The 15,020-nt window shown below is 30.9% G+C and overlaps 1 protein-coding gene across 6 annotated transcripts in view; it reads left to right on the top strand.

Annotated features, from left to right (window-relative positions):
* The window catches only part of LOC115209612, a 278,107-nt gene that overhangs the window by 89,850 nt on the left and 173,237 nt on the right, over positions 1-15,020 (top strand). For all 6 annotated transcript variants that reach the window (XM_036501249.1, XM_036501248.1, XM_036501246.1 and 3 more), the window contains 5 exons: positions 467-675; positions 2,426-2,563; positions 2,766-2,888; positions 3,571-3,645; positions 5,428-5,502. In XM_036501249.1, coding sequence (XP_036357142.1) covers positions 467-675; positions 2,426-2,563; positions 2,766-2,888; positions 3,571-3,645; positions 5,428-5,502 — 620 coding nt within the window. The remainder of the gene's footprint in view (positions 1-466; positions 676-2,425; positions 2,564-2,765; positions 2,889-3,570; positions 3,646-5,427; positions 5,503-15,020) is intronic.

Raw genomic sequence — 15,020 nt, 5'->3', positions numbered from 1 at the left:
CATCCTCAAAAGATTATTATTTTAAAATTGTGAATTAATGCAGTATAATAAGTGGTTGTTTAAATCTTGCTACAGAACCATCTCATATTCAGACGTTCATTACACCATTTGCCACAACTGACTTAGCCAAAAATTAAGCACTACTTTTACCAAAGTTGTTAATATTAAGAAGAGCATTCAGCTGTAAATAAATATGTGTTCAGTTATCTAAATTCATGGAATTATCCAATGTGTATTGATTGGTTTGGAAACTTAGAGTTAAGTTAATAGAGTACTTTGATGATAAATGCATAATTTAGTATGACAGCCAGTCACTAGTCAGTAAACCAATATATTATTACAAGTTGTTGTGAGCTCAAAATCTAATATTTTCATTTAAATATTTATTTGGCTATTAAACATGATTTTCTAATATAAATGAAGATTCAAAATGATTTTTTTATTCTGTCTTTGTTTTCTTTTGTAGTATGTACTTGGCCATCATGTCCTGTATGTGCTTACTTAGCCTTGCAGTTGGTGTTTACAGCTATGGGAATGAAATTACTGAAACTGAAATAATAGTTACAGTATCCACTCCAAGAAATTTCCTTTTGAATGATTCTGCAATATTTTTCAGTATGAATAAAACTAGTGATCTGAAAATATTCGAACTTCCTCTTAAAGTTACTTGGTTTGGTAAGTTTTCACATTACAAATGTTTATATTGGTTCTTTACTGCTATCTATATTTGCTCTCTTTTACTTAGAGTTTTCACTTTTTTTATTTTGTATTACCTAGTTTTTTTACTTTTGTTTACAGTGTTTATTCCTTTACTTTTCTCACCCTTTGTGCTACAGTCATATTAGGACACCACCTGTAAATGATTTTAGTCAGTCATTTTGACCACATAACTTTGTTTGGTACTTATAGTCTGGATCAATATTTATTACATTAAGTTCTCTTTCAGCTGAGAGAGTTAACTTGCATGTAATAAATGTCAAGGTGGCTAATTAATGAATGTTTTATTAGCAATACATATCTATTGTATATGTGTATATGTATAATATATATATATAATTATATATGTATAGGCATGGCTATTTGGTAAGAAGTTTGCTTTCTAACCACATGCTTGCTGGTTCAGCCCCACTTCACAGAACTTTTGGCAAGTGTCTTCTATAGCCTTGGTCAACCAAAACCTTGTGTATGGATTTGGTAGATGGAAACTGAAAGAAGCCTATTATATATATATATATCTGTGTGGTTGTCTGACAACCAATGTTGGTGTGTTTTCATCCTCATAACTTAGCATCAAAAAGAGATCAGTAAAATAAGTTCCAAGCTTTAAAAAATAAGTACTGGTTCAATTTGTGCAATTATAATTCTTGAGGGTAGTGCCCAGCATGGCCACAGTGTAATGACTAAAACAGGTAGAAGAAAGCAGAAATATATATACACACACATACAACTACATACATATATGTATGTGTTTGTATGGTGGCCTTCTGCTTAATATCTGTTTACTAAATTTCAATAATGAGGCATTTGTCAATCAAATTTACAGCAAAAGTCACTTGCATAAGTCACCATGCAATGGAATCAGACCTGAAACCATACAGTTACAAAGCAAACCTTTTAACCTAGCCATGCTTGCACCCATAAAGATAACATTTTTTCTCAATTAGCAATTTTTACAATCATATTTTGGCATAATTTACATTTTAGAAATAACTTCTAAACTTAATGTATTTTCACTTCTTATTTTTATGCGTTGAATATACAACACTAGATGTTCCAAATTACAACTTTGTAACAACTAATAAAATATTTTATAAAACAGAAATCGGAATGATATTAGTTTCAAAGTTGATATATGTATCTCATTCTAATAAAGAGTATTCTTTCACCAAATCTTACAAGATACTTTGAATATAATTTCTCAGTTATTTTTTATACAAAATATCTAGCATATATTTTCTGATGTTATGTGCTATCATAAGATAATGTCTTTTAATCTGAATACAAACTCATGCAGTTGAGATTTTAAATGGTTTACTTATTGTGAACCATTAATACTGACAAAAAAAAAAACATGGGTTGTATTGCTGTAGAAATGATAATCTGACAATCTAAATACCTGTCAGTATTTAGTTCCATTTTCCTTGATTTTGAGTTCAGTTTCAGCTGATTAGTTTTACTGGTCTTGAATTGGGTTAACCTAACATTCTACAATGTATAGTGTTGTGCTTATGTAAGAAATTCTTTCTGAGATACAGGAAAAGGCCATCACTAGCAGAAAAAGTAGAATGTTGAAGTACTTCGCTGTATTTAAGTCCAATGTTTGAATTTGAATCCCGAGTGCTATAAAATGAAATTTATAAATATTATAATGGAAATACATTTAACATTAAGCTTAATTAGGATTGTTTATGATCTCTTTTCACAGAGGTAAAAAATCCAATCCTCATGAGCTACAACTCTGATATGTGTGAGTCCAGATGGTGTGAACAAGGCTGTGATGAGAACACAGGACGATGTATTTGTCGCAAAGGTTACAAACTAGATCTAAATGAAAAATGTGCTGGTAAGTAAATATGATACTTGTATTTTATTAACTAAAGCTGTTATTGCTATCCATAAAATATAATAAAATGTATTATGTGTCCCTTAAAAATAGCTTTCCAAGTTCCCTGTTTTCTAACCTTTTCATTGTCTTCAGTTATATTTCTCATTTTACTCTTAATGTGATATATTTTTGATAATTTAAAAAATTTCTTTTATTTTAGATGTAAACGAGTGTTCAGATGGTACAGCTCAATGTCATGCGTATGCAGGTTGTCTAAATACAAAAGGAAGCTATCAGTGTGTATGTAGTGGTGAATATTATGGTGATGGACAGTCTTGCCAAGGTATAGTACTTATTCTATAGAGTATTGTTTACCTTTCCTGTCGAGTAACATAATTATTAGTATAATTAATATAAAATGAATAAAGATAAAGCTTCTGTCAAACTTGAAGGAGGTTGGAAAAGAGTTTAAGACCGATTTCCAAATCTCTTTCTAATGAAATTCAAGATTTTTATATGATCTTTGTAATGCTGTATGATATGGAAGATTGGTTGGTTAATGCTAAGAATATGCAACAGTTCAACAAGGATAAGTTTTGTTTGGTCTGTTGCATGCATATTGTAAACAAATTAGAAATCCCAAGCTTGAGCTGATTTAGTCAGTGAATGGTGGAAATGGATATATGTTGAAATAAAGCTGATGCTATGAAGCATACTGGAATAAATGTGCCATGATATGGTGTTGGAAGATAGATACACTATCTTTTTTTCTGTTTAGGCTTGTGAAATTATCAGTGTGTGACTCTCCTTTCTCTCTCCCTTCCCTTTCTCTCAGCCAAACGTGTTTGTGTGTGTGTTACATACTTAGTATGTAATATATGCATGATATCTAATATTTATTCCATATTGATTAATTTTCTATTTTGAATAATATGCTTTGTTTAAAAAGTTAATGGAATTTATTTTTTCTAATATATGTTTATATATGTATATATATTGTTTTGTTTTTCTCTTTTTGCATATAGAATGTTCTGCACCATGCGAAAAAGGAATGTTTGAAGTGCAGCCATGTTCAGATAAGGAACAGAAAATCTGCGAAGGTAAAATCAAAGACTAGTTTAATACTTTTATTTGAATGTAAACATTTTTTCTCTTTCTTTTTTTCATGAAGATAAATTGCTAGACACAGTAGGTTACTCAGACTTGAATACATTATCTTGTACCATTTCGTCTCTTCTTTCAAACTTTTTACTCAAATTTTGGTGAGGCTGTCTTTACCTTTCATCCTTCTGGGGTCAATAAAATAAATGCCATAATGATTAAACTGACTACATTTACTCCTGACAAATGTGCAAGTTTGGGGCTCATGATAGTGTCTGAAAAATCATTTGTTTATAATATTATATATTACTGTATAATATCATTAAGACCATAATTGCTTATGGCAAAACTAGCATATTATATTTTATCTTATAGTGTGGCAAAATTAATAATTGAAGTGGTCCGCTTGAAATGTAAGATGTTTGTAGTTGAGTGAGATACATTGTATAGCAATTTTGCATGTTTATGGTTTAGTCAGAGGTAAAGGGCTGAAGCCCATGACCCTTTCCAGAGACTGGTGCAAAGAAGAAGTGGAGAAATTTATTCTCACATCAAAGACCTGGCCTGAATACTTACAATGTGCAAAAAGACCCTTAAAGACCAGGTGTTCGTGTTACACCTGGCATTGGATTAAATTCACCACCCTTAAACTGGAACAATCCCTCCCACAGACTTCCAGACAGTTTCCACTGACTTAATTTCATTCATAATTCTTTGTTTAACCTGAAGCTGTGGTTGAATCCATTTGTACAGTGGGGTCAAACTTAAAATCTGGTATTAAATATTTTATGTAAAGTATTTATGTAACTTAATGTGAACGCTATGAAAGTAGACTGAAACAATTTGGTACAAAATTGCAATTTCTTTGTAAATTTTTTCCCCAAGTACATTGTTACTGTGGTAATTTAGTTTCATTTTAATACAGCATAAAATTACTATTCTTGAATACCAGTTCTAATAAACCCACTCCTACTTTATTCAAAAATATTCTTGTGATGTATTTTTATGGTTGTTGGAAATGGAAGAAGATATTCAAAAACATATTGTGGTTAGGGGCTTTGTTGTATTTGTACCAGATACTTGTTTAACTTGAGAAAATCTAGTCTCATTTAATAGCTTACTGTTTTGTAATTGTGTATGTTCATTTGTGTGTTGTGTGTAGGTGTAACATGTTATGAGAATATTGTTGTTTAAAATATATGCAAGCCATTTTCATCTTTCTTTTTAAATAAATTTTAGTTTGATTTTGACTAATACTTTTCTCAACTTCATATATCTAAATAGCGATATGCATATTGCATTTATTTACCTGCTGCTAGCAAGATAATGACATATGTAAACAAAACAAACTCAGTGTGATGTATTTTACTCAACAATACACATTATTGAAGGTGTAAACAAAAATATTAAACAATATTGTTTTTGTTTTCAATAGTTTTTTTAATGGAAACTTTGTTTTCTATATATAATTGGTAACCTTCTTCTAGTTACTTTAAAAATTCATTTAGTTTGGTTTTGGTCAACACTGCTCTGTTGTTGTGAACTAGATGTGAAGCTGATCCACAGGAATTAAATGACACAGCTTTAATGCCAAGTAGTTAAACGCATAGTATGGAATATTTAGTGATAACATTTCAGAAGAATTTTCAAAATGCATTAGTATAACTTAAAAGATAGTAAAACATAAGAAAAGAGATATTATGTATAAGCCTTTTATCCTTTTTTTTTCTTTCTGCAATTTGATCATAAGCAATTAATGGTTTTTGTTCAAAATATTTTAGAATGCACAAAGGACTGTGGAAAAGGATATTATATGCACCGTCAGTGTGGACTCACATTTAATGCCAAATGCAGAAGTAAGTGATGATATTTTTCATGTATTTGTATCTTTTGTACTGCTTTAGTCAATATTTATAGTGGATGATTGTTGTAGCTCTTTTGTCAATTTTATTTCATTTCCTAACAATTTACTGTCAAAGCATGTATGTTAAGTAGATAGAGGCATGATTTTTACTGAAAATGTAGCTTTTATATGTTTTGTATAGTATATATAGAAGCATTCATATTTTAAATATATAGTTCGCTATTAACTATTCATAAAATATCATTACTTTGTCAATCCAAATTTAAAGTAATTTAATCACTATAGTTACTTGTTTACTTCATTTGATTATGACATAGACCAGAATTCATTATGTTATGTATATGCAACAAATTAATTTTTATTATGTATGTTAGTGAATGAATTATTTGATTTGATGTTATATATGTATGTACATTTTTTACTGATTTATGACAGGAAGGACACTAGGTTAGAAAACATTTGCTTTAACAATACAAGCATATATCTGAATATTAAGATTTGTAAAATATAAAAACATATGAAAATAGATAAATGCAAATTTACTCAGTTCCTCTTTTGAAATGCTTGTGAGAGACATTAATAAATGAGTGCTGAATATTGGTTCAAATCAGTGTTCAGTTTTATAAATATAACCAGTATTACATACTTTGAAAATGACAATGTTTCTTTCAGTATGGATTTTAATTATGCAGACATTGAATATGAAAGAGATACAATGACACAGGCTCACATATTGAGAGATAGAAGGAACCTAGCTAATGGTAGATGTTGAATTATGTTATAAAAAGAGGAGGAAAACAGTTATCAATATGTGGGTGAAATCAGTTAATAAAACGAACTCTCTATTATCTAATTACTCTTTCACTCACACTTAGTTAATCATCTTCTTTATTCATATCTTACTCTTCCACTCACTTCAGCTAATATACTGCTGTCTTACCTATCTTGTTAATTGAAATTGTGACAAGGTCATTTGGGAATCTTCATACAAATATTGACTTCTATGTTATACTATAATGAAAATTGTCAATTTCACTTTATCACCAGCTTCATTTAGTACAAAGCTTTGTGTATATAAGTACATATGTATGTGTGTCTGTTTATATTCATGAGTTTGTTTGAAAGAACCATTTAGCAAAAATATTCCATAGGTTCTAGTATACAAAGAGAAGGAAGCAAGCTCTTTTAAAAATATATCATGAGAGATATTCATAAAATGTGCTTTCATGTTATGAATGATTCAGCAGAATTTAACTATATTATCTTATATATGTTTCCTTATTAAATGTTGCCTTTTTTTCATACTTACTATGCAGGGGATATTAAATTTATTTAAAGCAACAAAGGCAAATGTGTTTTATTGAATTTGCAGAGGACTTAAGCTAACACACTAGATAATGAATACAGTCATAAAAGTCACAATAATTAATCTAAAGAATGCACTTTGTAGTGTTGTTTTGCCCTAAATTACCTCCTTGTTAAACAGACCTTTAATCAAAAATATTCCAGCCATAGCCATTCCATCTTTTTGTATATCTTTAGAACCCCTATGCCAGTTGTATCTTTTGCTTTCTTTGAGACAGTAAGGTGTCATTTTTTGAAAGAATTTGGTTACTATATCTCACAAGTAAAGTAATTACTTAGAAGTTTCTTCCTTTATTTGATACATTCCATGTCATTTTCATTGGTGGTCATGAGAAAGCCTGACATGGATAAATTATTTACACTGGTTGTTGAATTGACTGATATGACTGTGTGAGAATTTAAGTATTTGTTTCAGCATCTCCTTTTTAGTATAGTCTTTAGAATTATTATTATGGAATTCAGAAACATATTGTGTGTAAGTTTGGTATTGTAATATGAAACAGTATTTGAGAAGCTATAGTTCAGCTATACTAGGCAAGATGACTGTGCATTTCTATTTAAAAGACTATCTGTACCAGAGCTTGAAGTAGCAATTTATAACATTAAAAGATTTAGTCTCTCCTGGACTTCTGAGAGTCTTGTTGAATGATGAGGAATCTGAAGGGATGAGGTTGTCATTTCTTCTTCAGTAACAGGATTGATACTGCACTTTCTTTCATCTTATACCTGTCAAGCTTGATCTCTCTGCATACTACTGTGGCAATCATGGAAAAAACATCTATCTATTGACTTAGAGCCTTTTTGAGCTGGACTCTCTGACAAGCTAGCATTGTAGCAGTCATCAATAGAAGTCTCTTTTGGGTCAGAATGCTATCAAATCCATATGTAACTCATTCTTCCATTTAGTAATATTTTTATTTAAGAGTCTATGACTATGGTTATGAGGAGCATCAGTTAAACACATCCAACCTTTCATTGTATTTATAGTTGGAATTAAGTTAAGTTAAATTAATTTTTTGGCTCAAAAAGCAAAAAGCAAGGCCATGTAGGGGGACATGGAGTTATGTACAGGGTGGTGTTCATGCAAAGAGTTCAGGCCATTTGTGGTCAAGGGTGACTTTGAACCGAGCGGTCGTCGGCATCTTCACATTAGATCATCTAAACAAAATTTCCTTTGGTTCAGATAGCCTTCTAGGTGAAACTTCTGATGATGATAAATACTGAGAGTTAAAGACTATCTTAAGGCATCTAGTTTGTTACAGTGCAAAGGAAAGACATAAACACATGGACTGATTCGTCTAAAATGTCACGACCATTGTTTTCTGGCAGATTTTTTATAATGAAAATCAACTGTTATTATTCTCCAAGGAATTCAGTTTTGATGTTCAGTCAGTAAGATAGCTGTTTTGATTTGAGCAATATTCGTCATTTAATCAAAAAGGTAAAAACATAAATTAGAATCTGTGGTTTGAGTGGGTTGAAACTGGAGCACCAAATGCAGAGAATATATTTTGAAGAAAGTAAATTATTAAAGCAACTACTACATTCCAGCACACAAACATGGAGGGAAACCTTTAGTGCTCACTAATTTCTATAATCAACAGGTAGTAAGCCTTATACAATGGCAGTAAACTTTTGAAGTCAACAATGATGTAGATGCTCAGAGTTTGAATGGATTCAAAAAGTTTGGCAGGAACTATGATTCTGGTTTTGAAAAAATTCAAACCAAATTCAAGGTTTTAAGATTTAATATCTCTCAAGGAAAATGTTATGTTCTTTCAGCTGACATGATACTATAATTGAGTGATGTCTAGATGACACAAAAAAGCTTGTGCCAATTTGCAATTCTAAGTTTTATAGTGATGCTTCTGGTAGGTGTGTTTCTTTGACATATATACCTTCAGTCCACCAACAAAAAAATCTTGTCGTTTTTCATTTTTTCTTCTACTTTTGTAACTAAAAAAATGAATGAGATGGATTGCTAGTTGCTGTGTATTTTGAATAATGAAAAAGGTTCACCATTTTCAATTGGTTTTTGTGATGGCCAGAGCCCCTTTTTCAATTTACAAGGGATTTCTGTTCAGAATGAGAAAGTGTTCTGAGAAGGCAGGTAGATCAGTTTCTTCTCAACCTTCTACTGTGAATGTATGCCTGAGATTTTAGTTCCAGAAGCATTGCTTTCAACATATAGTGAGACTTCAAGAAAATCAGGTAAAAAAAAGGAAGTGGATTTTAAAATTTTAAGTTGATGAATAGCATTTAAGTGTCTTTGATTGATATAGAAATGTAGGTTGTAATAGCATTGGGTATATTAATTCTGTGAAAGGAGATAATCATTTAAATTGTTAACTAAACAAACCTAGTAATTGTTGCAGTTGTGTAGCATTGTCAGGCATTGAATAATCAATGAGGTGGCATCTCAATCATTCTTTGTTATATGTGTGTGTAAGTTATCATGGAATTACAGAAATTAATCTTTTTTAAAGTTTTATATTTAAATTGTTCCCACATTTATCATTTGGGGAAATATTTACTTTTTGTTATTTTATTTAGAAGCAGATTATTATACTTAAAGTTCAGCTTGAGAAACTGGTATGAAGTTAATAGCTTGAATATCTCGGTTGTGTTGTGAGAGTGGACAACTATTAGTGCTAATCTTATCTACTTATCTCAGTGCATTACACTGTCATCTATTTCAGCAATTCTATGAAAATAAAACTACAAATCATATTTGGTAGGCTTCACATTTGTGAACAATTGTAGAATTTGTCCTATTATATTGTTTAGAATTTTTTAATGTATCCTCCTTTATATTTATACATATAACAGTCTTTCTTTCTATGAATTCAATGGACACGTTTCAAAAATTTGAATGAAAATTGAATTGAAATTAGTTTTAAATCATCTGTTCTAGCTGAAATGTAAAGCTGCTGAAATATAATGTGTATTGTGTAACAAAATTTAAATATTTATTTTAGTTTACAAATGAGATATTTGTGATAATGGCAATTGGGTGATGAAATTTATTTTCAGTTATTGTACTTTCTTCAATCACATTGGTCTAACATATTCAGTTACTGTGTAGAACTTATGATTTCAACATAAAAATTTCATTGATCAAGTGAATATTATATTCATAATAATTATACAAAGTAAATGAAACATATATCACTTTTCTCTTTTGATATTATATTTTTAGATCAATGTTTATGCCCCTGATGTTAATACTATTCAAAATTAACACACATATGTGATATTGATTAAATTCTTATGTTCCTGGACATGCATTTATATTTGTTTGGAGCACACACAGACACAAAAGCATGCACATATATCCATATATATTATATGGATATAAATATGGATACACACACACACACACACACTCTCTCTCACACACACACACACACACACACAACATGCACGCACACACACACACACACACATGTATATATGTATATACACATCTTCATAGTTCCTTTTCCTGTCATTTCTATTGACTGCTTTCTAAAAATAAAAAAAAAGTATTTCTTTAAATTTGAAATCACAATTCATTGAATATTGCTAGACAACCATCTATGCTTTATCCTTGTAAATTATACATTTGGAACTTCCATCTGACATCAGCCAACAATTTTCAGAGAAAATATATTAATTTGGGATGGCAGCCAGTAAAAACAAATATAGAAACCAAAAATACATTTTTATGGATACTACATATTAATTTTACATGAGGATTGTTTTGTGATGATAATACAAGGTTGGAATCAGTAACATTTATATTTGTTACCTACTTTTCTATAATTCATGCTAGAAGTTGTGTCAGAGTGTTGGTCAGCTGCATCACGTGGTAACAAAACAAAATTTATGCTTAGGAAATGCTCTGTATAAAAGAATATTTTCATTTATATCTTTGAAATCAAAATTCAACTGATATCATATGTATTGGCAGTATAATCTGTTAGACTTTTGGATTACATCGTATATTTGTAATTTTAACTAACTAGTTGCTTACTAAATATTGATTTTCTCATGAAATAAAAGAGTAAAGTCTTCTTGGAAGGAATGTATAGTTGATTAAAAAGAAAGTTCTAAACCATGCATTGCTGAATCTGTGAAAAAAATGAAAGGCAAAATCAATTTCAACAGGATTTGAATTTGGAAAGTAGACAAACGAGATTAATTATTCTTAGATTTTATTATTTTGCTCTCTTATTTCTAGTTCATTAATGTTGATGATGTATATATTGTAAATGAGTAATGATCAACACACAATCCATGTTAATTTGGATATTCTGATGATTTTGTCATGCTACTGAAGCCAGTGTTTATGAATAGTTATGATTTAAGAGAATCTTGATCTGATCTATTGAAAGTAATCAACTGGCTTGTTACACATCATATATTATTTTAAATAAGTTTCTTGTATTGATACTAAGGATTGATACTGTCAAGGCATGTGTTCATAAACCAATTCTTTTTATTGTCTACAAGAAGAAACTTTTCAGATTCTGTGATATTTATAAGATCATCTTTAACATTAATGCATATAACTAAAGAATGATAAATCAGTTTTACCAGTCTTTCAGTTATAGAGGTGAAACTCCGTCATCAAAGAATTAGAAATGTTAGATAATAAAAGAGTACTGTAATTTGCTTCAAGCATTGCAGTGATGATGAGCAAAGATCTCAAACCATCTAAATTGGCCACTGAAGGATAGCAACGTATTCTTTCTTAAACAAACATTGCTTCAATTTGAAAGTGAGCTCAGACATTCTCATGAAAAAGGGAGGGCATGAATTCTTTGTTACCACAGCTCTACACAAAAGATGACAATTTTTTATTACATCAAAATAGTGGAAACTGATGTAATGTCAGTCATTAATGAAATGAGATTAAACCCAGCTCAGGCCTGTGGATTTCCAGCAATTCTCTGAAAGAAATGCAAAGAGACTCTAATAAGACCACTACAGATACTCTTCCAAAGCTTCCTTGCAACTGGGAGACTACCCAGAAATTTAATGGAAGGTATAAGATGTTCTATCCACAAAGGAGGAGCATGTAAAAATTACATGCTTGTCTCTCTAAACTCACATGTCTGCAAAGTCATGGAATATATTGTCAGGAGAAAGCTGATCACCATCCTAGGACATAAGGACTTGTTCCCTGGCACCCAGCATGGCTTCCAATCAGGAAGAAGCTGCCTTACACAGCTCCTACATCATTAAAACCACTAAAACCACTAATGAATCACTCAAACATGGATGTGATATATCTTGATTTTGTAAAGCCCTTTGATAAGGCCAATCATGGAATGATAAGTCACAAGCTATAGAGACTCAATATAGTCAGAAAACTGAGAAACCAGGCTGTGGAAATAAATAAGACCTTCTCTCAGGAGACAGTAATAGCGAGCGGAGTGCTTCAGAGAACTGTCTTGGGGGCTGCTGTTGTTTATGGTAATTCTTTTGGACATGCTATAGCCATCAGTTACACACACATCCACACTTACTAGCTGTGTCAATAACACAAAAATAGTACAAGCAGTTAAGGAACCCTTTGAGGCTAATCTTCTACAGAAGGACCTACATGCCATATGTAAATGGACTGAAGAAAGCAACTTGCAATTTGATACAGGAAAATTCTAAACCCTCTACTATCAACTAGCTGCAATAAAGATACTTTGAACTAGAAAGAGCAGCAATCCTAGAGTCAAGTAGAGTGTGTGATCTGAGATTTGATTTGAGCAATGACACCTCCTTTCACATGCATATTAGCAAATGGGGGCAATATGCAAGTGAATGGCTGGATGGATTCTGAAACCTTTCAGAACAAGGGACCAGAAAACTATGCTGGTTCTATAGAATACATTTGTCCTCAGCCATCTGGACTATTGCTCTCAACTGTAGTCACAACACAGTGTCAAATTAATAGCAGAACTTGAGGAATAGCTGAACTACTGGAAGAGACTGAAAAAACTACAACTCTACTCCCTGAAACAAAGATGGGAGTGATATGCAGTGATATTCATGAGAGATATGCAGTGATATTACCTGTGTGTATATATATTTATGTACATATACATATGCAAATATTTGTGTGTGTCTGAATGTGTGGTCATGGACTCTCATCCCTTGAACAATTGAAAGTTCAACAAGACACAACTACACAGTACTTTCTGCTGGTGTCTTGATATATTGAGCAACATGCTCAGTGAATATTCTTATAGTAAACTTGATTTATGGAATGTAAGTTTCACTCTCTCTCCTTTCAAACTTGCATTGATCTCTTCAACAAGCACTAAGAGACCAGCATTTATTGGGATGCAAGATGTGTATTGCATTGCTTCATCTCAGATGAACAGCTAAAGGGACTCATCTTCCCTAGGTCTGATGGGGTATTTGTGAGTAACTGTTTTCTGAAGACAATTCCAAAACATGCTTATTGACCCATAGCTGGGATCCTGAAGTATGCTATTACCCAAAGTCAGAGTAGACCTATTGTTAATAGGTTTATTCTGACATGGACTAGTAGCATATTTCAGATCCAATCTGTGGAATAATTAGCATGACTTGGAACCACCTCTTAGCTACTATTAGCAATAGTGGCTAAGAGGTAGTTTCACACTCCTTAAAATACTAAGACTCCCAATCCATGGCTCTTTTCCTGCATGCATTTTAATCATATCCTTGCCATATACATGTGTAAATATATATGCATATACATGTATGATGTTATATATGTAGGTATATTAATATGTATATATGTGTGTAGACATATTTGTGTGCGTCATATATATATATATATAAGTAATGAGGGAGATAAATTAATATTAATTATCAAGAGAATTTCCCTTGTAGTTTGATCGTTGATGATCTCTTTCTAGCATTCGGCCGGCTACCTAGCAGGCCAGCCCTGCCTATATACATATATATATATATATATATATATATATATATATATATATATATATATATAGACATATTTGTGTGCGTCATATATATATATATATATAGAGAGAGAGAGAGAGAGAGTGAAACAACAACAATAGTATATTGGCTGAAATGAATTTTAGGTTAACATTGCTTTAAGGAGAATTGAAATCTGCACAGACATCCTTTTTGATAATTATTGTATATTCTAGAATAAGAATAGGACGGAGAAAGTTCAGAGAGCTCTTACCTCTGTTGGCAACCAAAGTTCTCTCTCTCACTGAGTGAAGGGTAGATTGTATTATGTGTATGAATTGTTAAGCTGCATAGTAGTAAGATGTAAAAGCACTGGTGCCACTTAAAAGCACCCGTGATGGTATCACATAAAAAGCATCCAGTATACTTGGTGGAGTGGTTGGCATTAGGAGGGGTATCAGACGTTACACAATGATGATTATGAGACTATTAAAATTTCTAGTTAACTTACATTATGTCAGTTCAAATTTTGTGTGCTATGTTGTGTAAAATTTTACTTATTGTAAGAGAAGAGTTTAACCAATTTATTTATGTGAAATGAAAATATGAATAAGTTATCTTTGTTTTAAGTTGAACTAAAAATAGTTCAACTATGATTATAAAGTTAGAATACAGAATATTTTTATTATACAATACTGAAGAATTAATTTAGTGTAAAAAATATCTTTTTATTGAGTTATAATTGTCTGTAATTATGTTGTTTATTTTAAAATATATTCCCTTAAGAAGTGGTTGAAATATCCCTTGATTATTGCTTTTAAAAGACAATACCCGTTTCAGAAGGCTTATATCTAAAGCTATATTTTCATAGAATTTTTTCTCAAAAGGTTTCTGAATTTTATGTATAGAAATGCTTACAATTATAATATAGAAGAATTGACTCATGTTGAGTTAAAGAAAAAATTCTTTTGGCACATTTCATTTCACTGTAGTAAAATTCACAGTTACATGGTTCTGAGTTCAATCTAACCATGTAATATATTGCACAAATGTTTACTGCTGTACTCTAAAGTGGGCTAGTGCTTTAATCCTTTTGTGACCATAATTTTTATAAAATACACTGTCTGTATTTTTCAATTAATTTTGAAAATAATCAAGAATTTAAAAGAATTAATAAAATACCCACATATGTGTCAAATTCTGTTTTGAAATTTTTAATAAATGTTGTTAATGCCA

The sequence above is a fragment of the Octopus sinensis genome, linkage group LG3 (genome assembly GCF_006345805.1).
Source record: "Octopus sinensis linkage group LG3, ASM634580v1, whole genome shotgun sequence".
NCBI classification, from domain to species: Eukaryota; Metazoa; Mollusca; class Cephalopoda; order Octopoda; family Octopodidae; genus Octopus; species Octopus sinensis.
This window is presented reverse-complemented; position numbering and strand designations above follow the sequence as displayed.